Consider the following 22,664-nt stretch of genomic DNA (forward strand, 5'->3'; position numbering starts at 1 on the left):
AGAACTTCAACTATTTTTTTTTTTTTTTTTTTTTTTTTGTATACTGAATCGAGGCTCGTGAAAGAGCTAACATTTATTTCACAAACAAATCAACCAGACAAACAAAATATACAAAAGAGGGAGTGGAAGCCAAGATGGGGAGAGAAGGGGAAGCACACAACCACAACATTTGAGAGCAGGGAGAAGTGTGGGAGGGAGAGGGCTTGGGGGCAGGAGGCGTGGGAAGGGGAGGGGGGGGGGGGGATATTCGATTTTACATTGAGCGATTGTGAGGCAAAAAGTAGAAATCGACAAATTGGCAGAAGTCTGTCATGTCTCCGTCTTGTACCTCCAGACCAAATGGATAGGAAAATTAGCCAACCTGTTTAATCCATATTTGCAGAGAATTTTCGAGAATATCAAGAACCTTATCGATCCTCGGTGAGTATGAAGATGGCTCGGTGAGGACATCGTCATCGTCTCTTCTCTGTTCAACTTGATAAACTTATCATTTGCACAACGACTGCAACTTATGATTGATTTCAGGCACAAATTGTTTTCATAAATTAATGGTAAACTGTTGTTGCAGAGAATTGGTCTATCGAGAAAATGCTGTCCATCTCTTGGTCAATGGAAAACTTCCCTTAGGAAAATTTGGTGTTGCTAGTAAGGACAAAACTTTTTACCAGACACGGTTTCCCATTAATATAGGAAAGCCCCAGCTGAATTGTATTCGGCATTAGGCCTTATCTTCAAAGTAGAATAAATGAGTTGTTCTTGTTGTTGTTGTTGTTGTAGAATCCCGGACAGTTCTCTCGAAGAAGCCTACGGCATGGAGACAGCCGATCGATCTCCCAAGAGCGACCCAGAGATCCCCCACATCCAGGATGGTGTACCCCCTCCTTCACGACAGAGTTAAAGAGAGAGAGGGAGTTAGAAAGAGAGTGTGAGGGGGTTAGAGGGAGAGACAGAGAGAGAGAGAAAGAGTGGGAGGGAGAGAGAGGGGGAGAGACAGAGGGGGAGAGACAGAGGGGGAGAGACAGAGGGGGAGAGACAGAGGGGGAGAGACAGAGGGGGAGAGACAGAGGGGGAGAGAAAGAGGGGGAGAGACAGAGGGGGAGAGAAAGAGGGGGAGAGAAAGAGGGGGAGAGACAGAGGGGGAGAGAAAGAGGGGGAGAGACAGAGGGGGAGAGAAAGAGGGGGAGAGACAGAGGGGGAGAGACAGAGGGGGAGAGAAAGAGGGGGAGAGACAGAGGGGGAGAGACAGAGGGGGAGAGAAAGAGGGGGAGAGACAGAGGGGGAGAGAAAGAGGGGGAGAGACAGACGGGGAGAGACAGAGGGGGAGAGAAAGAGGGGGAGAGACAGAGGGGGAGAGACAGAGGGGGAGAGACAGAGGGGGAGAGAAAGAGGGGGAGAGACAGAGGGGAGAGACAGAGGGGAGAGACAGAGGGGGAGAGACAGAGGGGGAGAGACAGAGGGGGAGAGACAGAGGGGGAGAGACAGAGGGGGAGAGACAGAGGGGGAGAGACAGAGGGGGAGAGACAGAGGGGGAGAGACAGAGGGGGAGAGACAGAGGGGGAGAGACAGAGGGGGAGAGACAGAGGGGGAGAGACAGAGGGGGAGAGACAGAAGGGGAGAGACAGAAGGGGAGAGACAGAGGGGGAGAGACAGAGGGGGAGAGGGAGAGAGAGAGAGAGACAGAGAGGGAGAGAGGGAGAGAGAGACATAGAGGGAGAGGGAGGGATAGAGGGGGAGAAACAGACAGACAGAGAGACAGACAGACACAGAGAGAGAGACAGAGAGAGAGACAGAGAGAGAGAGAGAGAAAGAGAAGAACATAAACAAGAGGGAAAGGGCCGGCCCATCGAGACTGATTGCCATCTGACCATGACCGCGCTGCCTGACAAATCCGGGCGGCAGGGAAGAATGGGGCATTTTTGGCTACCGACTTGCGTTGGGAGGGGTACGACCAGCATGATGAGGCGTCCCCAATAGTTGTAGAATAAATGAGTTGAAGTCTGCTGGGAAGTCTGACTGTATTTCTCCAAATATAAGCATTTTAGATGTAGCTATCTCTACGTGCAAAACCACTTTTAAATTCCTATAGCAAATTTTTCCACTTGTTTTCATTTTATAACGATTGATAAAGTTCAGGCTGCAGACAATGCAGCTCCTCTGCCTGCTCCGCTGCTCTCGTAGCCTCACGCTGGTCTTCTGGGATGTGCGTCGCCCGGTGCATCTGCTCATAATAATGTGACCGCTTGAAGAAATTACACTGTGGGAACAAGCAGAATAATCTGTCAATCAACCCATTCATTAAAAAGTTTATTTTACAAGCATCAAAATTGCTTCCTTTATAACATACCAATCAAGCAATGGAACACGAACAAATGTTTTGGAGATTGCAACAAACAATACATGTGGAGATTGTCATTGGGTCATAATGGAGAAGACAAAGGTCATGTGAGTGTCTCGTCAGAGCCATCATTTATCGTCATGGTTGGCACAAATTATTTCCGATTCATTATAAGTATAGCAATTGGTATCGGAGAATAGACCAAATATAATATTGTGATCGTTTTTGTCTTTCGAAACGCATGCAAATTGATAGAATAATTATTATAATGTGCCATAATTACATTGCCAAGCTGGAAGTCTGTTCCTCTTGTTGTGATTGTTATGCTGTTCTTTCTGTCAATTTTTGCCACTCTTATTTCCCGGAGACTGCCACATCCAGGGGTGTCGAGAGCCAGCACGAGCCCCGAGGCAAACAACCTCGGGAACCCCCACTCCAACTTTTCTCTCTTTTATAACTTTTTAAGGAACTTTATTTAATGAAGATCCTAAATTAGAGTAGCAATGAGCTCATAAAAAAAAAAAAAAACACCTTTAGAGGCCATTTTTCCCCGCAAGCGGGGGTTGGCCTTTTTCGGGGACCGTGGTTGTTGTTGTTTTTCGGTCCCCTTTTTGAAGCAATGTTTTACGGCCGGATGCCCTTCCTGACGCCAACCCTTTTTGCTGCCTTTAACGACAAGGAGGGAATTACCAGTGAACTGGTACTCAATTTGCCGACCTCGGAAGGATGACAGGCTGAGTTCAACCCCCCTGGCGTTAATTCAGCGATTGACCGGGATTACGAACCCAGGATCCTAGGTTATCCTAAGCCGGCACCCTAGCCGCTAGCCCAACACCAGGGACAACACCAATGAGCTCATAAATAAAGGGAAATCACAGCAGCCTTTTTAGCTCACAGTACAAGTGTTGAAAAGTAAATAAATTAAGTATTAACAAATCTATTAGTATTATACAAGTTGAAGGTGGTGCACCTCGTACGTGTTGCAGAGTACGGAACATACAGTACGGTCCAATTGACCAAAGCATCATGGAATGCTTCAGACAAATGGCCTGAAACAGTATATAATAAAATGCACACAAGGACAAAATTATTGTTTGTCCATGTCATTTACCTGAATATTTTACCGAGAAAAACAAATGGTTACTTTTATTTACAAGAAAACAATGACAATAACACCAAAGGTTTTCGTGCTGTAGTCTTCAAGGAGATTCACAGCAAGGAGACCGGAAGAGATGAGAACGAGTGCATTTATAAGCATGTCTAAGTAACCGCGACACCGATTGGTTCTTCAGTCATGACGTCATTGGTGTTTTGAACGCCAATTGGTTGACTCAGTCACCAATGTCCCTGGCTCTGATTGGCTGGAGCGGAGTTGTCAGCAATGAAGCACCATTTGCATCATTACCTTAAACAGCGGTCGGGGAAATACCTTTAATCTTTCCGTGTTGAAAGAGAATGAGAGAAAATGTACAAATTCCTTTTGACGACACAATGTAGGGTCCATGTAATGGATGAAGGTTGCTTCTAACGTACTCTGACCTCGGCTCAATATCTTGAACATATTTGCATTGTACTAGTCTGTACAATCGGGGTTGGCATCCAAGTGCTGTGCAATGGCAGAAGAAGAAGAAGAAATGGTCGATGGTCTTTGAACGTTCTTGCATGCTCGTACCGGTTGAGTCCTCACTCCCAAGTTCTTTGCTCGAATCGCCAGGGGGACATGATGTTTGATATGATCAGCCAACCTTTGGGTTGTACGGAAAGACACGGAAAGATTAAAGGTATTTCTTTCAACCGCTGTCCAAGGTAATGATGCAAATGGTGCGTCATCGCTGACAACTCCGCTCCAGCCAATCGGAGCCAGGGACAGTGGTGACTGAGTCAACCAATGGGCGTTCAGAACACCAATGACGTCATGACTGAAGAACCAATCGGTGTTGCGGTTACTTAGACATCTATCTATAATTCCAGTAATCTCTGTGTGTTTGTTTGTACGTTTGTACGTTTGTACGTTTGTTTGTTTGTCTGTGACCGCTGTTTCTCGACAACCACGGGTCCGATATACTTTAAACTTGCCAGGTATATTGCTGGGGACCCGAGGATGTGCCTTTTCAAGGTTTGAAATTAATCGGACAAGTACTTACCGAGCTATGGCGATTTAGCCGTTCGCCGTTCGCTTTGGCGTTGCGAATGGACCAAACCATTGCATGTAAATAGAGGGGGGGGTTCTGTGGTCGTTGCGAATGGACCAAACCATTCATGTAAATAGAGGGGGGGGGGTTCTGTGGTCGTTACTGCCACATGGTTTCAAAGTTTTTTTTTGTTGTTGTTGTTTGCACGCATGTTTTTTTGCACCCACGTACGGGCACGCCCTAGGATGTTTACACACACACACCCCTACACAAATTTTTTTTTTTTTTTTTTTTTTGGCAAGGAACGGGCACCCACGTACGGGCACGTCCTAGCTTATATATAGTACGGGCATGCCCTAGTGCTTATAAATGCACTAGTTCTCATCTCTTCCAGTCTCTAGTCTCTTTGCTGTGAATCGCCTTGAAGAGTACAGCACGAAAAGCTTCGGTGTTATTTTCGTTATGTTGTGTTTGTTTTCTTGTATATTAAAGTTCTGTAGTACCAAATATCTGTTTATGGTCACTTTTATTTAGCCAGATGATCGAAAATAAAGGAGATAGCGCAACGTTAATAATAATAATAATAATACATTTATTTTATATAGCGCTTTTCAAGAAGCCCAAAGGCGCTTTGACAGAGTACAAAAAACAAGTGCAAAAAGACAAAAATCAATAGGTAAATAATTAATCAAAGCAAAAGGAAGGAGAAGGAGAAGAGATAGTCAGGGGTTAAATGCTGTGGGTTAAATGTTGAATGCAGTGTTGAACAGGTGGGTCTTGAGTGATGTTTTGAATGTGGTGAGTGAGGAGGAGTCTCTGATGGTGTGAGGTAGTGAGTTCCAGAGGGTGGGAGCAGCGATGGAGAAGGCCCTGTCCCCCCAGGATCTGAATTTGGTCCGGATGGGGGGGGGGGGGGGGTCAGGAGGTTTTTTTTTTTTTTTTTTTGTATACAAGATCGAGGCTCGTGAAAGAGCAAACATTAATCACACAAAAAGACAAACCGACACACAAAACACAAAAAACAAGGGGAGCGGCAGACAAGATGGGGAGAGAGGGGGGAGGACACAAAAGAGAGGGGGAAGAAGGGGAAGGACACAAACACAACATTTGAGAGCAGGGACATCGGGAGGACTTGGGGGGAGGTGGGAGAGGATTAAAACATATGAACACTGCAAGGACTCTGGGGTGAATTACCGGGGGTAGAAAAGATCAAGGTTTTCGATGGGGGAAGATAAGAGATGGTGGTGAACAGCTGTTTTAAAGACCTGGAGGGAGGAGTGGGATTGAAGGGAGTGGGGGAGTTTGTTCCAGAGGCGGGAGAAAAGGGGAATGAAAGAGTGGAGGTGAGCAGAGAGCCTAGACTTTGGCAGTTTAACCATAAGAGGGTTGCAGGCAGATCTTGTGCGACCTGAAGGAATATTGGGGGGACAGAGCACAGAGAGAGCTGGGGGAGCAAGGCCGGAGAGGAGTCGGTAGAAGACAGAAAGACCACCAACCTGCCTGCGGTGAGTGAGTGAATGGCCCTCGGCGTTGACTACATCGCAGGAGATTCCAATGATTCTGAAAGCTTTGGCCTCAACAGCGTGAAGCCGAGCAAGGTGTGAGGCAGGAGCACCAGCAGAGCAGAGCGGAGGTTGCGGGTGGGAGTGTGTCTGGAGAGGAGGTCAGTCAGGTAGGATGGGGCCAGGTTATGGAGGGCTTTGTAGGTCAAGAGGAGGATTTTCTACTGGATTCTCTGGGGGATGGGGAGCCAGTGAAGCTTATAAAGGACGGGGGTGATGTGGTCATGGGTCCGGGAATGGGTGAGTAGACGGGCAGCGGAGTTCTGAATGTATTGGAGTTTATTGGTGATTATTGAGGGTGAACCATAGAGGAGGCTGTTGCAGTAGTCCAGACGGGAGGTGATGAAGGCGTGGATGAGGGTTTCTGCAGCCGTGGAGGAGAGGGATGGACGGAGACGGGCGATGTTTTCCAGGTGAAAGAAGGCTGTCTTTGTGATCTGTTTAGTGTATTTGTCGAAGGAGAGTGTTTGGTCAAAGATGATGCCAAGATTCCGGATGTGAGGGGAGGTGGATACTGGGAAACCGTCGATGTTGAGGGCAAAGTTATGGGTGGATTTTGTGAGCGTTTTTGGGCCAATGATGATTATTTCAGATTTATCATAGTTAAGTTTGAGGAAGTTGATTTGAAGCCAGGATTTTATTTCAGTGATGCAGTTTGTCAGGATAGAGTGGGTGGCGGTGGAGATGGACTTGGTGGAGATGAAAAGCTGGATGCCATCGGCGAAGCAGTGGAATTGGAGACCATGACGGCGGATTAAGTGACCAACAGGGGACAGGTACAGGATGAAGAGGAGGGGGCCAAGAACTGAACCTTGGGGGACACCTTGGGGGAGGGGAGCAGTGGGGGATTTGCAGTTATTGATGGAGATGAACTGGCGTCTGTCAGAGAGGTATATCCAAGGGAGGGCAGTGCCGGTAATGTTAAAGGTGGTTTCAAGTCGGGTGAGGAGGATGGTGTGATTGATGGTGTCAAAGGCGGCGCTGAGGTCGAGGAGGATGAGAATGTTGAGGTTGCCGGCGTCAGAGGAGAGGAGAAGGTCGTTGGTGATTTTGAGGAGAGCAGTTTCAGTACTGTGGTTGGAGCAGAATCCGGATTGGAATGTTTCATACAGGTTATTGGCAGAGAGATGATGTTTGAGTTGAGTGGCTACAGCGCGTTCCAAAACTTTTGACAGAAAGGGTAGGTTGGAGATGGGTCTGAAGTTGTTTAGGGTGTCAGGGTTTAGTCCAGGTTTTTTCAGAATGGGGGTAACAACAGCAATTTTGAGGGATGGTGGGACGATGCCTGTAGACAGGGAGGAGTTTATTGTTGCTGTGATAAGTGGAGAGAGAGCAGGAAGGGAGGCCTTGACAAAGCTGGAGGGGATGGGGTCAAGAGTGCAGGTGGCAGTTTTCATTCCTATGAGGAGTTCAGAGAGGTCAGTAGGGGAGATTGGGGAGAACTGAGACAGGGGTTGGCAGGATAAGGGGGGGGGGGCAGGTGGTTTGAGGGGGAGCGGGTGCGGTGGTGGTTAAGCTGTTGAAGATGTTGTCAATTTTGCTTTGGAAGAATGAAAGGAAGGAGATGCAGTTTTCTACTGTGAATGACTGGGTGGTGGTGTTCAGGGATAAACTGGACTTTCTCGGTCTTACTGAAACCTGGCAACAACCTCTGGACTACTTCTCACTCAACCTCACTGCACCCAATGGATATTCATACATCAATAAACCACGCTCGGAGGGCCGAGGTGGTGGAATTGCTGTAATACACCGACAGGACATCAACACCAGCCTCATCTCCATCTCATCTGCTCCATCATTTGAACACCTGGCTTTTAAACTCTCTGGTCACACGCAGTCAGTCATGGCTGTCGTCTACTGCCCTCCCAAACCACACCCATCATTCCTGTCTGACTTCTCCTTCTTTCTGACCCAGCTCTGTTCCCTCTCCCCCTCAATCCTCCTCCTCGGTGATTTCAATATCCACATGGACTCCACTGACTCCACAATAACCACTGACTTCACTGATTTACTCACCTGCTTTAACCTCACTCAACATGTCAACTTTCCTACCCATAACCGTGGGCACATTCTGGACCTTGTCTGCTCTACTGGATTAGTTTTGCACCATCTCTCTGGCTCCGACCTCACCCTCTCTGACCACTTAGCCATCACTATGACCATCAACATCCCCACCCCAGCACCAAGGCATTATCACACGTAGAGAAGAGTGCTTTTGGGTTTCCAGAGCCAGAGTGGATAATTTGAGAGTAGTAGGCGGAGCGGGCGTGGGAGAGGGCATCTTTGTAGTGCTGTAGGTGGTCCTTGTAGGCTTGGAAGTGAATTGTGAGACCTTTTTTATTGCGGTGTCTTTCAAGTTGGCGAGCACGAGTTTTCATCAGGCGGAGTTCAGGGGTAAACCAGGGAGCAGAATGGGTGAAAGAAACTGTTTTGGTTTTTATAGGCGCAAGCTGGTCAAGGCAGGAGGAGAGAGTGTGGTTGTAGTAGTCAGTGAGGTCAGAAGGGGTGTGGAGGTCAACGAAGGGAGAAGTGGACATTTTTTCAGAGAGGGTGGATGAGAATGAGGTAGGTGAAAGAGCGTTTAGCTTACGGAAGTTTATACAGAATGTAGTCGTTCAGGATGAGGCTTTTGTTGTTGAGGGACCGGGTATTGAACAGAGTGAGCTTCATGTTTGTTTGTACGGTGGGGATGAACTCAGGTGATTTAGCCAGTAGTCCGTGAGCTGAGTAGGGTTTACATGCACCGCCCCCACAACTTAACTTCCCGGGTATGTCCATGTGCCCCCCACCCTAGGGGTTAGGAAAAACCATGTTAACAGAAAAAAAACTCATTCCCAAGGTACCTCCCACGCATATTTTGATGTTACCCCCCCTGTGTCAGTGATTTCCGAAAATTAGGGGTAGGCGAAATTCAAATGGCCATAACCTTTTACCTCGTCATCCTATGGTTGCATATGACCCCTCAAAATGTTTGTCCTGGGACACTCTTTACAATGATGTGTTATATGCAAATGAGGTCACTAATGAGGTCACCAGAGGTCAAACTATGAGGGAATGAGTTTTTTTTCTGTTAACATGGTTTTTCCTAACCCCTAAGGTGGGGGGTACATGGACATACCCGGGAAGTTAAGTTGTGGGGGGGGGGGGGGGTGCATGTAAACCCTACTCAGCCCACGGACTACAGGGTTTGCAGACAGGAGGTGCGATCGTGTGCGTTGCTGTGACAATGTTAGATGGCGTAACGCACCTGGCCACACCAATAAACATTTAAAAATTGTGCCATTTTCAAAAACACTAAATTTGAATGTGTTTAATGGTTAATTCTTTCAACTCTTGGTCCTATGGCATGGACGACTTGATATCGGCTAGTAACTTGGGACTCAATTGTAATGCTCCTCTGTCAAATATACAGAGTGGCCACAAAGGCCCGATGCATAATAGTGTGTCCTCTGTTACTTATTAGTTTTATTTGTTTTCCAGGTACGGCTTCAGCATTATGGACACCAGTGAGTACACGATAGAAGAGAGACTGAGGTGTTTGGGTTCACGACCATGCACGAGAAGGAGCAAGTTTTGAAGACATAATGACAAGATTTTCGCAGAGGTTTGATAAGCCAGCTCCTATGCGTGACATGATGTGGGCATGGGAGAAGAAGACTTTTTCAACAGGAAGCGTCCTTGATTTAAAGCTTTCTGGTCATCCAGCATCACGTCAACGCCATGTGGACATTATTGAAGCGTCCTGCTCGAGAGCACCACTGAAATCATCTCGAAAGAGATCTGAGTTACGCATTCTTCGCTCAACAGTCCAAAAAATAATAATAATAAAAAAAGGATCTTGGATTGAAGCCATTAAGTCAGGGGCTGCTTTTATGACCTCAAAACCTCAACATAGAAGAGGTTATAAGCATTTTCAGAGGTTAATTCAGTCCAGGAGAACATGGAGAAAAATTCAAATTTGTGCGGAGAATGGAGTGGAGCATGCAGATAAATTCTAACTAAATTCTAACTGCATGCATAGGGACTTTGTGGCCACTCTGTACATACATATATGTCTCCATTTTGGAGATTCCAGAATTATTCACATGGCCCACAGTGTTATTTTTGGCAAATGATGCAATAAAGTTACAAAAAACATTTTCAGGCTTGTATGAGAAATAGTAAGAACAAAGATGCATTCCAAATTTGACAAATGCACAGGTTGGGAATGAATGGGGTGAGAGGAAGGGTTAGATACAAAAACGATTGGGGAAGAAAATGAAGAAAAGAAAGGAAATTCGGTGTGTGTGTCTGGGAGGAATGCGGAGTGTGGGGAAGAGAAGGAATGGACATTTGAGGCAAATCATATCAAACGTTCTGCCATTTTTGTTTGCGTAATAAATCCAAATGTTAAATTGAATTAGCGCATTTTGCATGGACAGAAACAAAGGCATGACATGGAGAGTATAATAAAAATAGACTTGGGGTTCGGGGCAAAAGGTGAATGGGAGAAGTTCAGTTCATTAGAAGGTACCTTGTACATCATGAACATGAGCAGAGCCAGAATAATAACACCAGCGAGCACAGAAATCAGTATAATCCACAAGGGAATCTGAAACTTTTGCAATACGGTTGGATCAGGATTAGCCCATAGACGAATCTAGAGTGGAGAAAAATAACATCAAGGTCATGGAGAAAAATAACATCAAGGTCATTGAGAAAAATGACATCAAAGTCATGGAGAAAAATCAACATCAAGATCAGGAAGTTAAAAAGGAACTTCAATATGCCTGTTAGTCCGGCAGCTAAGCTAAATATAGCATAACAATTGTGCATTTTGTGAGGAAAGCACCAAATTTGGCACACTAGTAGACTATCATATTATGAAAAGATCTGGATGTTGGGCCATCTCAGATTCAGAGATTTGATTTTAGCAAGATTTGCAGATTTTTCAGATTTGCAAGCTGAGATTGCAACGCCAGGGACGGCCGACTCCTTCCTGCGAGCTGCCCACGTCACCCGCACAAGAAGAGCTCATCAAATCACTGCAGCGGCACTGCACATCCTGCAACACCGTGCGTATGAACGCCACTGTATGACATATGCTGATGATGCAGAAGACCTGCCTGAGTTCGAAGACTGGTGTCACCAGAGAGGAGAAGACATTCCCAACTTTCAGTACTGGGCAACTGTGCTGGAACTAGAGATGTTGGTACTGGTCTACGTGCGTTCTCTGCGGCAGGCTTCATTCACGATGTACCTTGATGCCCTGACGGAACTGGTCCCATGGTTCCATGCCTTAGACCACACACACTATGCCAGGTGGGTCCCTGTTCACCTGAGGGACATGGTTGCACTCCCAATGAAGCACCCAGATGTAGCCAGAGAATTCAGGGCTGGCAACTTCACTGTACAGAAGACGAAGAAGGTGTTCTCTTCGATCCCAATCGAATCGAAATCTTGCAAAAATCAAATCTCTGAATCTGAGATGGCCCAATATCCAGATCTTTTCATAATATGATACTCTACTAGTGTGCCAAATTTGGTGCTTTCCTCACAAAATGCACAATTGTTATGCTAAGTTGCCCCACTAGTAGTTCTATAGCTGGTACAAACCATCAAAGAGGAGTGTATAAGTCACTTACGTTTAATTAATTAATTCCTCCATTAATATCTTGAATTCCACTGCATGATCTAATTCTAATCCAATGTAGAAGCTGTTACATGAGCATGAACAATACACGACTTTAGAAATGATGTATGAATGCGCTAATGAGGCCTTTTGCGCATGAGCTGAGTTTTCAGTGAGTCGCTTCTGCAGGCGCGGACATTTAATCTGCCATTGCCCTGGAGAAATGTGTAAGTCAATTACTCTTGGTAAGATAATTTTCAGCATTTAAACAGCATTTCAGAAATTCAGCATTTCAGAAAGCGTGCAATTTTAAAAATGTCTTCTGCTAGTTAACCATAATTGTGTTCCTTAATGTAAATCAGACTTGTGCAAATATGAGAAATATCCGTGGATGAGACCGAGAGGTGTTGAGTTCCTATCATTGCCTGTTGGTACAGGTGAGCGGCTACAACGGATATACAGAGTAAACTATCAAATAGCGTGGGTTTCGACCAATCGCAGGCAACCTGACTTACCCTCATAATTTTTCAAAATGTAGAAATACTTATTTGATTAATGAACAGGATTAAATAATTGAATTGATATACAGTGCATTCAGAAAGTATTCAGACCCCTTCACTTTTTCCACATTTTGTTTTGTTGCAGCCTTAGGCCGAAATCGTTTAAATTCATTTTTTCCCTCATCAATCTACACTGAATACCCCATAATGACAAAGAGAAAACAGGATTTTAGAAAGTTTTGTATGTTTATTAAAAAGAAAAAACTGAAATGCACAGGTTGGGATATCTTATTATCGTCTTGTCTTTATTGGATATCTTATTAGGCCAGAATATGTGGCAGATTTTCCTCAGGCATCCATTGTGAAAAGTCTCGACCTTGCTCACATCTGACTTAATTACTCACCAGCACTCAGAGCTATATTGAAGACTTGACATTGCTGTTATAAAGTCTTATCACAACTATGACAATAAGATAATGGTTTTCAATGATAACCCTCAAGCCAATAACAATATAAATTTAATGTATACTTGTCATCACTCATTGATGGACATATTAGTGAATATGTATCTTTACCTTAGCTCCACCTGAGTCCAGAATCGTGATGCGTGATTGTGAGTGTGTGTATGCTTTCACAGACATCACCAGCTGCACTCTGTCATAATCAGCAAAGTCCTGTGTGAGATACATTGTGTTCATCACATTCACCTGAATTTTATTTTATCACAAATTTCTTAGATGTTTCTGCAAGCAGATACTCCTCTACCATACCCCCTAATCCCACTCCCCCACCCACACCACCAAATCAGTTGACTTCACAGCTACCACATAGCTCAAGGGAAAGTCATTCAGACAATTTATAAAAGAATTTTCAAGTTTTTGTGTGTTTGTTTTTGTGTTTGTATGTTATTCTTTCACGGCCAAACCATATCACCTGGAGGGCCTAATTTTGGGTGTACGTACTTCAGAATCAGGGCAAGGTTTTAAGCTACCACACCTGGGCTTTGACGTGTTTTGAGGCCACCAAAAAACACTTTAAAGTGTATATTGGGGTGTTAGGTCAGGCATTGATGTCGCCGACCCACAGGAAAAAGGTAACCACCATGAGGCCAATAACTCCATAGATTTTAAATGTCCAGCACCGCCCGAAACCACCATTGGGAAAAGCTCACCAAGCCAGGCAGTGCCAAGTATCACCATACCCACTGATAGTAAACAAATAAGGTGGACATGATACAATGTGTGAATTAACATATTGTTACATCTGTGGGGGTAGAGGATGGAATACCATAGTGAAGATAGGATGGTATAAGTATAGCATGGACCGTGGATGAGTAGGAGACATCTCAATGTATTAAGTAGAGAAATTGGAGCTTAAGTTGTTATGTGTCTTCACACTGGGGGTGGAGCTACATATATTAACTAGGTAGGGATTAAATCTAGTTTTCCCCAGTCTGTGATTGCTCCCTGTGGTTTTCCCTATGTTTTTACAATTCCAACAAGGCTGGCCATAAAACCTCACGCTCGTTACAACAATAACCATCCATTAACCAACCATAACTGACACCATGCCGACAGAAGCCGAACGTTCTCGATCGACAATTAAACCCTGCCCACCAACCGAGTAAGGGTAAAGGCCACGCCCCAAAGTGCGTCATTGGTCAGGCAGGACCGTGGGGCGATTTGACGGAGCTTGGCGATTGGGGAGAGTGACGTGAGAGCGAGAAGGTTCGAAAAGGAGGAAGAAGAGTCTTGTGAACTCTCTCTCGGACTGGCTTTTGTTCCTGGCGGTCGCTTTTTGGTCTCGTGTGTGCCTGTGACGAGACTTTCCAGAGCTTTTGTGGAACTTTTGCGATTGTGAGGAGGAGCAATAAGGCGGCGGTTTGTGGGGCTCTTGGCACCTTTGGACGGCGAGAGAGAGCAAAAAGAGGGCCATCTTCACAGCTTGCTTGACGGCTCTGTGCATGTCTCTGTCGTCGGCTCAGCGCCATATTAGGCGCTCAGGCACGGGAAGCGTTGGACTTGGCCACCCCGTACTGCCGACTTCTGTCCCACGCGCAACGGACCAACCAACAGTTTCGGTTGGCTACGCGCCTCGGAATTAAGGACCTTTATGGCTATTCGTCATCCAGTGGTGTTAACTGCCAGGCTGACATGACAATATATACATACATTGCTTTAGAAAGCATTCACACCCCTTGACTTTTTTCACATTTTGTTGTTTTACAGCCTGAATTTAAAATAGATTAAATTTAACTTTTTTGGCACTGATCTACACGTAATACCCCAGAATGTCAAAGTGGAATTTTTTATTTAGAAGTGTTTACAAAATAATTATAAATGAAATACAGAAATATCTAATTTACATAATTATTCAACCCCCTGAGTTAATACTTCGTAGAATCACCTTTGGCAGCGATTACAGCTTCAAGTCTTTTTGGGTATGTCTGTATTAGCTTTGTATATCTGAATTTGGGGAGTTTCTCCCATTCTTCCTTGCAGATTTGCTCAATCTCTGTCAAGTTGGATGGGGAGCGTTGGTGAACAGCAATCTTCAAGTCTTTCCACAGATTCTCAATGGGATTCAAGTCTAGGCATTGGCAGGGTCACTTAAGGATTTTCACATTCTTGTTCTGAAGCCATTCCAGTGTTGCTTTGGCTGTATGCTTGGGGTCATTGTCCTGTTGGAATGTAAATCTTTGCCGCAGTCTCAGGTCTTTTGCACTCTGAAGCAGGTTCTCCTCAAGGATTTGCCTGTCTTTGGCTCCATTCATCATTTCCATTTCTCCTTAAAAGTCTCTCAGTTCCTGCTGCTGAAAATCATCCCCATAGCATGATGCTGCCACCACCATGTTTCACGGTAGGAATGGTGTCAGATGGGTGATGAGCTGTGCTTGGTTTCCTCCAGACATAGCGCTTTGCATTCTGGCCAAAGACTTCAATTTTCATCTCATCAGAACACAGAATATTTTGCCTCTTGCTCTCATAAGAACACAGAATATTTTGTCTCAGAGTCTTTCACGTGTTTTTTTTGCAAAGTCCAGGTGTGCTGTTATGTGTCTTTTTCTCAATTGACTTCCATCTGGCCACTCCCATAAAGCCTAGATTTGTGAAGCGCTTGAGAGACTGTTAGCCTTCCATCAGTTTCTCCCATCTCAGCCAAGGAACTCAGTAGTCTGTGCTCGCGAAGCGAAAAGCAGGGTTAGGCGATCGTTTGCGTACGTGCGTGCATGTTATGTCTGCATTTTCTTTAATTCATATTTTAGGCAACTATTAATCCGATTGACACGAAATTTTACCATAGGAGCGCTTCCGCCTGAAGAATTTTAGTGTTAATTATGACGTTATAGGTCACGTGGTATAGGTGCCAGCTTGGAAAAACTTCGCACCTCTATATCTCTGAAACCGCTCCATGGAAAAATTAAAACATGGCTCATTGTCAAGTACTCCCCATGGGGAATAAGGTATGTTAATGATGATGTCAACGGTGCCTTCGTTTTGACGTCATAATTCGATAAGCATAACGCTTCATCCGATCAGTATGAATTTTTTTTCTCTGCAACTGTTGTTCTGATGGACACTAAATTTTTCACCATAGGAGCACCTCCTCCTGTAGAATATCTTTAAAATATTTATGACATCATAGGTCACGTGGTGCAGGCACCATTTTGGAAAAACCGAAAAACGTTGCAACCTCTATATCTCTGAAACCGCTCAATGTAAAAGGAATTGAAACATGGCTCATTGTAAAGAACTCCGCCTGGGGGGAATATCTTTTGTTAATGATGACGTCATTGGTGCCTTAATTGTGATGTCATAATCTGACAGGGACAACGCTTGGTCTTATCAGTTTGAAATGTATTGGGCGTGATCTACGCAACAATTATATTAGAGAATATAAATTTATGATATCACTCACGTGGTCTGGCAGCCATATTGGATAAAAAATTTTTAAAACCTTTAAAAACAGAAGAGTTGTCTCGCACCAACTTTGACTGCGCAGGATAAGTATTCTATGAATATCATCTCGCTCTGTCCGAGTGGTCATTGGGTTCCTAGTCACTCCCCTGACAAAGGTCCTTCTTGTCCGGTTGCTGAGTTTGGTGGGACGGCCAACTCTAGGAAGAGTCTGGGTAGTTCCATATTCTTTCCATTTCCTAATGATGGAGCTCACTGTGCTCTTGGGAATTTTCAACACTCTTGAAGTTGTTTTGTACCCTTCCCCAGATCTGTGCCTCCTCACAATTCTATCTCGGAGTTTTATGGACAATTCATTGGACTTCATTTTAGAGTTTCTGCTCTGATATGCACTGTCAACTGTGGGACCTTGTACAGAAAGGTGTGTTTCTTTCTAAGTCATGTCCAATCAATTGAGTTGGCCACAGGTGGACTCCAATCAAGTTGTGGAGACATCTCAAGGATGATCAAAGGAAATTGGAGGCACCTGAGCTTAATATGAAGTGTCATAGCAAAGGGGTTGAATACTTATCGACGACAGGCATTTCAGCTTTTCATTTTTAATTAATTTGCATAAATTCCTTAAGAAAAAGAAAATCCACTTTGACGTCGTGGGGTATTATGTGTAGATCAATGACAAAAAAAATCTCAATTTAATCTATTTTAAGTTCAGGCTGTAACAACAAAATCTGAAAAAGTCAAGGGGGTGTGAATACTTTCTGAAGGCCTGCATCTAAATTAATGGATATTCTGAACCTTTGAGTGAGAAGGATGGCAAAGAATTGTGGAAATTGGGAAAAAATCATTTGAGCAAATCTTTTGATACTTTTTTCTTCATTTTGAGTCGTGTGTATTAAGGGCATGATGATGAAGATAAATCTTTTTTTTAAATCACAGGTGACATAGGCCATATAGACCTGGGTAGGTTGGTAACCTGAATGGTTTCATATTATACATTGTTCTTTTGAACATCGCATAATGCTTAGATTGACAGCAGGAAAGATAACATTTCTTTCGCTATTCAAATTGCAGGTGGACATTCACACGGGCCGATTGACAGATAACATAGAACGTTAGACAAACCTGCACAAAGGTTGAATTCCAGAGACGGGCATGCAGAGTAATTCTTGTTTTCGTGTTGATATCGACTTGGCAAATAGCCTTTGCACATAAGACATGTCCACTTGGACATTCCTGTGAGTTTGAGTGATGAGGATTTCAGAAAGAGAAAAGGTGATGAGGATCATACAATGTTTGGATAAAATGTAAGCCATGAAAATTACAATAATCATAAGATGTTCGTGCAACAAAACTCTGGTTTAATGGATGGAGCATCTGCTCCCAGACCGAGTCATAGCAAAGACTTTAAAAATGGTAGGTGTTGCTTCCTTGTTAAAAAATTTTTTAAATACGTTAAATTTACTCCTCATATCTAGTGTCCCGACATGAACACATGTGCAGTCACGTGAAAAAGTAAGCACACCCCATGTAAAGTTTTGACTTTTTCAACATATTTCAACATACAGCTATTTGATCTTCATTTCAACAATATTGATAGATAAAGGTGATATAATATAACAAATATCATGAAACATTTACATTTTGTAGTCCATTGTATAATTTAAATAAACATAAATGCAAATTTTGCATGTGGAAAAAGTAAGTACACCCTTGGCTCTAATAAGTGGTATTGCCCCCTTTGACAGAAACAACCTCAAGTAGGCGTTTCTTATAACTGTCTACCAGTCTCTGACATCGACTGGGAGAAATTTTGCCCACTCGTCCATGCAGAATTTTTTCAGCTGTGCGATGTTTGAGGGGTTTCTTGCATGCACAGCTGGTTTCAAATCCCTCCACAACATCTCGATGGGATTTAGATCCGGGCTTTGACTTGGCCATTCCAGAACCCTCCATTTCTTTCTTTTCAGCCATTCCTTGGTGGATTTACTGGTATGTTTAGGGTCATTGTCATATTGCAAGGTCCACCTTCGGTTGAGCTTCAACTCTCCGACAGATGGCCTCACATTATCCTCAAGCACCCTCTGGTACAATGAAGAATTCGTAGTGGATTCTATGATGGTGAGCTGCCCAGGCCCTGATGCAGCAAAGCTGCCCCAAACCATAATATTTCCACCACCATGCTTTACAGTTGGTATCAGGTTCTTGTGGTCAAATGCTGTCTTTGGTTTTCGCCAAACATGTCTTCTGGTACTGTGGCCAAATAGCTCTACCTTTGACTCATCTGTCCAGAGCACATTGTTCCAGAAGTGCTGGTCTTTGCCTAGGTGTTCATTTTCAAACTTTAGTCTTGCCCTGATGTTCTTTCTGGACAGCAAAGGTTTCCTCCTGGCACACCTCCCATGTAGATCAAATTTGTGCAGCCTCTTTCTAATGGTAGACTCGTGCACTTTGACATCAACAGTGGCAAGAGCTACCTGTAGGTCCCGTGATGACATTCTGGGGTTCTTCGAGACTTCTTTCAGCATCTTGCGGTCTGCTCTAGGGCTGAACTTACTGGGGCGGCCTGGCCTGAACATGTTGGCAGTTGTTTGGAATCTTCTCCACTTGTAGATGATCTTCCGGACAGTCCAATGATTGATTTCAAATTGTTTGGAGATCTTTTTAAATCCCTTCCCAGACTCGTAGGCATCTAGAACCTTCTTTCTGAAGGCCTCAGAGAGCTCTTTTGATCTAGGCATGGTGACGCCGCACACTTCAACAACAAAGAGCAAACCAAATGAAATGTCTGAGGTTTAAATAAGACAGGTTCCTCCAAGATCCTCTCTAACGGTGGTCTAATCATTTGCACCTGAGCTGGTGCATCTGATTCTAATTTTAGGTATTTGAAGTAGTGATAAATGTAGGGGTGTGCTTACTTTTTCACGTGACTGTACATGAGACTAGTGAGCAACTTCGGCTTATTTTTAAATGGTTTACACGTGGAACCAAAGCATTCAATGTGGAACAGGTAAGGAGATTTTGATAAATTATTTGTATATTTGTTATGTATGTTAAAATTAATCATCATCAGGAAGTAAGGTGGTGAATCATGAAGGGGGCCGGACACTGGGGAAAATAAAACGTGTCACTGATTAACGATATGAGAATATTTAAGTTGTGTGTTTGACAAGGAAGAATCGATTCAATTTTGGTGAAGATCCGGACCCGGATCCGGCTAGTAGAATTTTTAAAGTGATTCTTCAGCATTGGGAGATAGGGCCAAAAACTACAGTGCATTCAGAAAGTATTCAGACCCCTTCACTTTTTTACATTTTGTTATGTTGCAGCCTTATGCTGGAATCGTTTAAATTCATTTTTCCCCTCATCAATCTACACTCAATACCCCATAATGACAAAGGGAAAACAGGATTTTAGAAAGTTTTGCAAATTTATTAAAAAGAAAAAAACTGAAATATCACATTGACATAAGTATTCATACCCTTTGCTATGACACTTGAAATTTAGCTCAGGTGCCTCCCATTTCTCTTGATCATCTTTGAGATGTATCTACACCTTGATTGGAGTCCACCTGTGGTAAATTCAATTGATTGGACATGATTTGGAAAGGCACACACCTGTCTACGTATATAAGGTCTCACAGCTGACAATGCATATCAGAGCAAAAACCAAGCCATGAGGTCGAAGGAACTGCCGGCAGAGCCCAGAGACAGGATTGTGTCGAGGCACAGATCTGGGGAAGCCTACAAAAAAATTTCTGCTGCATTGAAGGTTCCCAAGAGCACAGTGGCCTCCATAATTCTTAAATGGAAGAAGTTTGGAACAACCAGGACTCTTCCTCGAGCTGGCCTCCCGGTCAAACTGAGCAATCGGGGGAGAAGGGCCTTGGTAAGAGAGGTGACCAAGAACCCGATGGTCACTCTGGCTGAGCTCCAGAGATCCTGTGTGGAGATGGGAGAAACTTCCAGAAGGACAACCATCACTGCAACCCTCCACCGATCTGGGCTTTATGGCAGAGTGGCCAGACGGAAGCCAATCAGTTCAATCTTGGCTTCATCAGACCACAGAATCTTGTTTCTCACAGTCTGAGAGTCCTTTGGGTGCTTTTTTGCAAACTCCAAGCGGGCTTTCATGTGTCTTTCACTGAGGAGAGGCTTACTTTCTGAATGCACTGTATATATAGCAGGATGTCTCAAAAAGTTGTGGACGAATGATTTTGATTAAATGTGATTCTGTATTGTGATTTTCTGGTCTACTCTGAGATATAAAACGTAAACTGTTCACCTGGTGGAGGTATGCTCTCTACTGAGTGCCGTTCTAGTTTCTGTATTGTTTTGGTGTATATTGGAGAATAGAGACAAGTCAAATCGCAAACTGCATGCATTATTGAAGATACATGCATTGTGAAAATCGGCTGCCTTATTCTTGCTCAGTGTGGGTTGGGTGGGAATAAAGGGGGAGTGGGGACCTATTCCTCGGCTAAAGACCCAAGACTCCGGGATCACTAAGACCGCACCTGGTAGAGAGTTATACTGATTAATAGTCGTATTACTCAAGGAAACACTTTTGAATCTTGCTGATCCTGTCCTGACTAACACTGGGCAGAATAGACACATGGACAGCATCTTCAGTGTAGATACAATCACAACTAGAACAGTACTCGGTAGAGAGCATATGTCCACCAGGCCCAAGGGTTTACGTTCTATATCCCACTGATCGCCTGGATCTGCATCCGAAACTTAAACAAACTCTAATTGACTTGTTCTTGTCACCTACCCAACCCATACACTTGGTTTTGTCATAATCCATACACAACTTTTTGAGAGATCATGCTGTGTATCGTTTTTGGCCCGATCTTTCTATGGTGACAAATCACTTTCGAAACAAAAAATTATAGTATCCGGATCCAGATCTTCACCAAAATATAATCAATTCATCCATGTCACACACCCTGTCCACCAAATTCAGTCTGAATCCGTCCACAACTTTTTGAGACATCCTGCTCAGAGACAAACACACAGGGGTGAAAACATAACCTCCGTCCACCTTTCGTGACGCCAGCAGAGGTAAGAAATTATTTGAACACAATACAATGAAGTATAAACTTAGAAGGCCTTTTGGCCTGTTAGGTTTGTGCCAGATTATTGCCCTCACACTCCAACAGTATACAGCTATGGCCAAAAATATTGGCACCCTTACACCTTTTTCAAATAACTCACAATTTTCTCTAAAAATTAGTTGAAGGAAATATAAATTGTAAGAAATTTTTTGAAATAAGTTGTAAGAAATTGACAAAAGTATTTGGTCTCGACAATTCTTTATTTCACTGTTAATATTACAAAACCTTTGTTTTTGATTCAGAACTTAATATATCCTTTTAAATCAGAAAATAGAAAGAAATGGCATTGACAAAATTATTGACACCCTCGACTTATTTGGTATCACGGCCTTTTGACAAAATAACTGCAGTCAAGCGCTTCCTCCAGCCATGAATGAGCTTCCTCCACCTCTCTACTGGCAGTTTGGCCCACTATTCTTGTGCAAACTTCTCCAGTTCTCCCAGATTTGAAGGATGCCTTCTCCCAACTGCTGTTTTCAGATCTCCCCACAGATGTTCAATGGGATTTAGATCTGGACTCATTTCTGGCCACTTCAGATCAGTCCAGCGTTTTGTCTTGAACCATTGCTGGGTGCTTTTTGAAGTGTGTTTGGGGTCATTGTCCTGCTGCAAGACTCATGACCTTCGACGGAGACCCAGCTTTCTGACACTGGGTTGAACATTGCGCTCTAAAATGCCTTAGTAATCTCCTGATTTCATGATGCCATGCACACATTCAAGGCACCCAGTGCCAGAAGTAGCACAGCAACCCAAAAACATCACTGAACCTACTCCATGTTTGACTGGAGGGAAGGTGTTCTTTTCTTTGAAAGTTTCATTTTGCTTTCTGTGAACATAGAGATGATGTGCTTTACCAAAAAGCTCCAATTTGGTCTCATCTGTCCACAGGACATTCTCCCCGAAAGATTTTGGCTTGTTCAGATGTGTATTGGCAAACTCCAGTCGGGCTTTCTTGTGTATCTCTCTCAGCAGTGGGGTCTACCTGGGTCTCCTACCATAGAACCCCCTTTCATTGAGTTGGTGACGGATGGTATGAGTTGAAACTGTCGGACCTTGTGTCTGAAGGTCAGCTTGAATCTGTTTCACAGTTGATCGAGGTGTTTTCTCCACCATTCGAACAATCCTTCGCTGCAATCTTCAATCAAGTTTTCTCTTGCGGCCACGTCCAGGGAGGTTGGCTACAGCACCATGGGCCTTAAACTTCCTGATAACATTGGGTACGGTGGACACAGGAACATCAAGGTCTCTGGAGGTGGACTTGTAGCTTTGAGATTGTCCAAGCTTGGCTACAATCTTGTCTGACCTCCTTAGACAATTCTCTGGTTTTCTTTCGTCTCTCCATGCTCATTGCGGTACACACAATGACACAAAACAGCAGAATGTCTCCTTTTATCTATTCAAACTGGTTGAATGAGTGATTTTTATATCGCAGGCACCTGCAACTCACCACAGGTGAGTTCAATTCCAAAGTAAAGGAGAATCACCTGCTTG

General features: G+C 44.0%; 1 protein-coding gene across 1 annotated transcript in view; it reads right to left on the bottom strand.

Moving 5' to 3' along the window:
* Positions 1-1,995: 1,995 nt before the first annotated feature.
* LOC137429639 (integrin alpha-6) overlaps positions 1,996-22,664 on the bottom strand; it is a 187,647-nt gene continuing 166,978 nt past the window's right edge. The window contains exons 23-26 of the mRNA XM_078779666.1: positions 17,180-17,290; positions 12,716-12,814; positions 10,543-10,668; positions 1,996-2,254 (exon numbers count right to left, since the gene is read on the bottom strand). Coding sequence (XP_078635792.1) covers positions 2,111-2,254; positions 10,543-10,668; positions 12,716-12,814; positions 17,180-17,290 — 480 coding nt within the window. The 3' untranslated portion in view covers positions 1,996-2,110. The remainder of the gene's footprint in view (positions 2,255-10,542; positions 10,669-12,715; positions 12,815-17,179; positions 17,291-22,664) is intronic.

Source organism: Myxine glutinosa, chromosome 6 (assembly GCF_964187855.1).
Source record: "Myxine glutinosa chromosome 6, kmMyxGlut1.1, whole genome shotgun sequence".
Lineage (NCBI taxonomy): Eukaryota > Metazoa > Chordata > Myxini > Myxiniformes > Myxinidae > Myxine > Myxine glutinosa.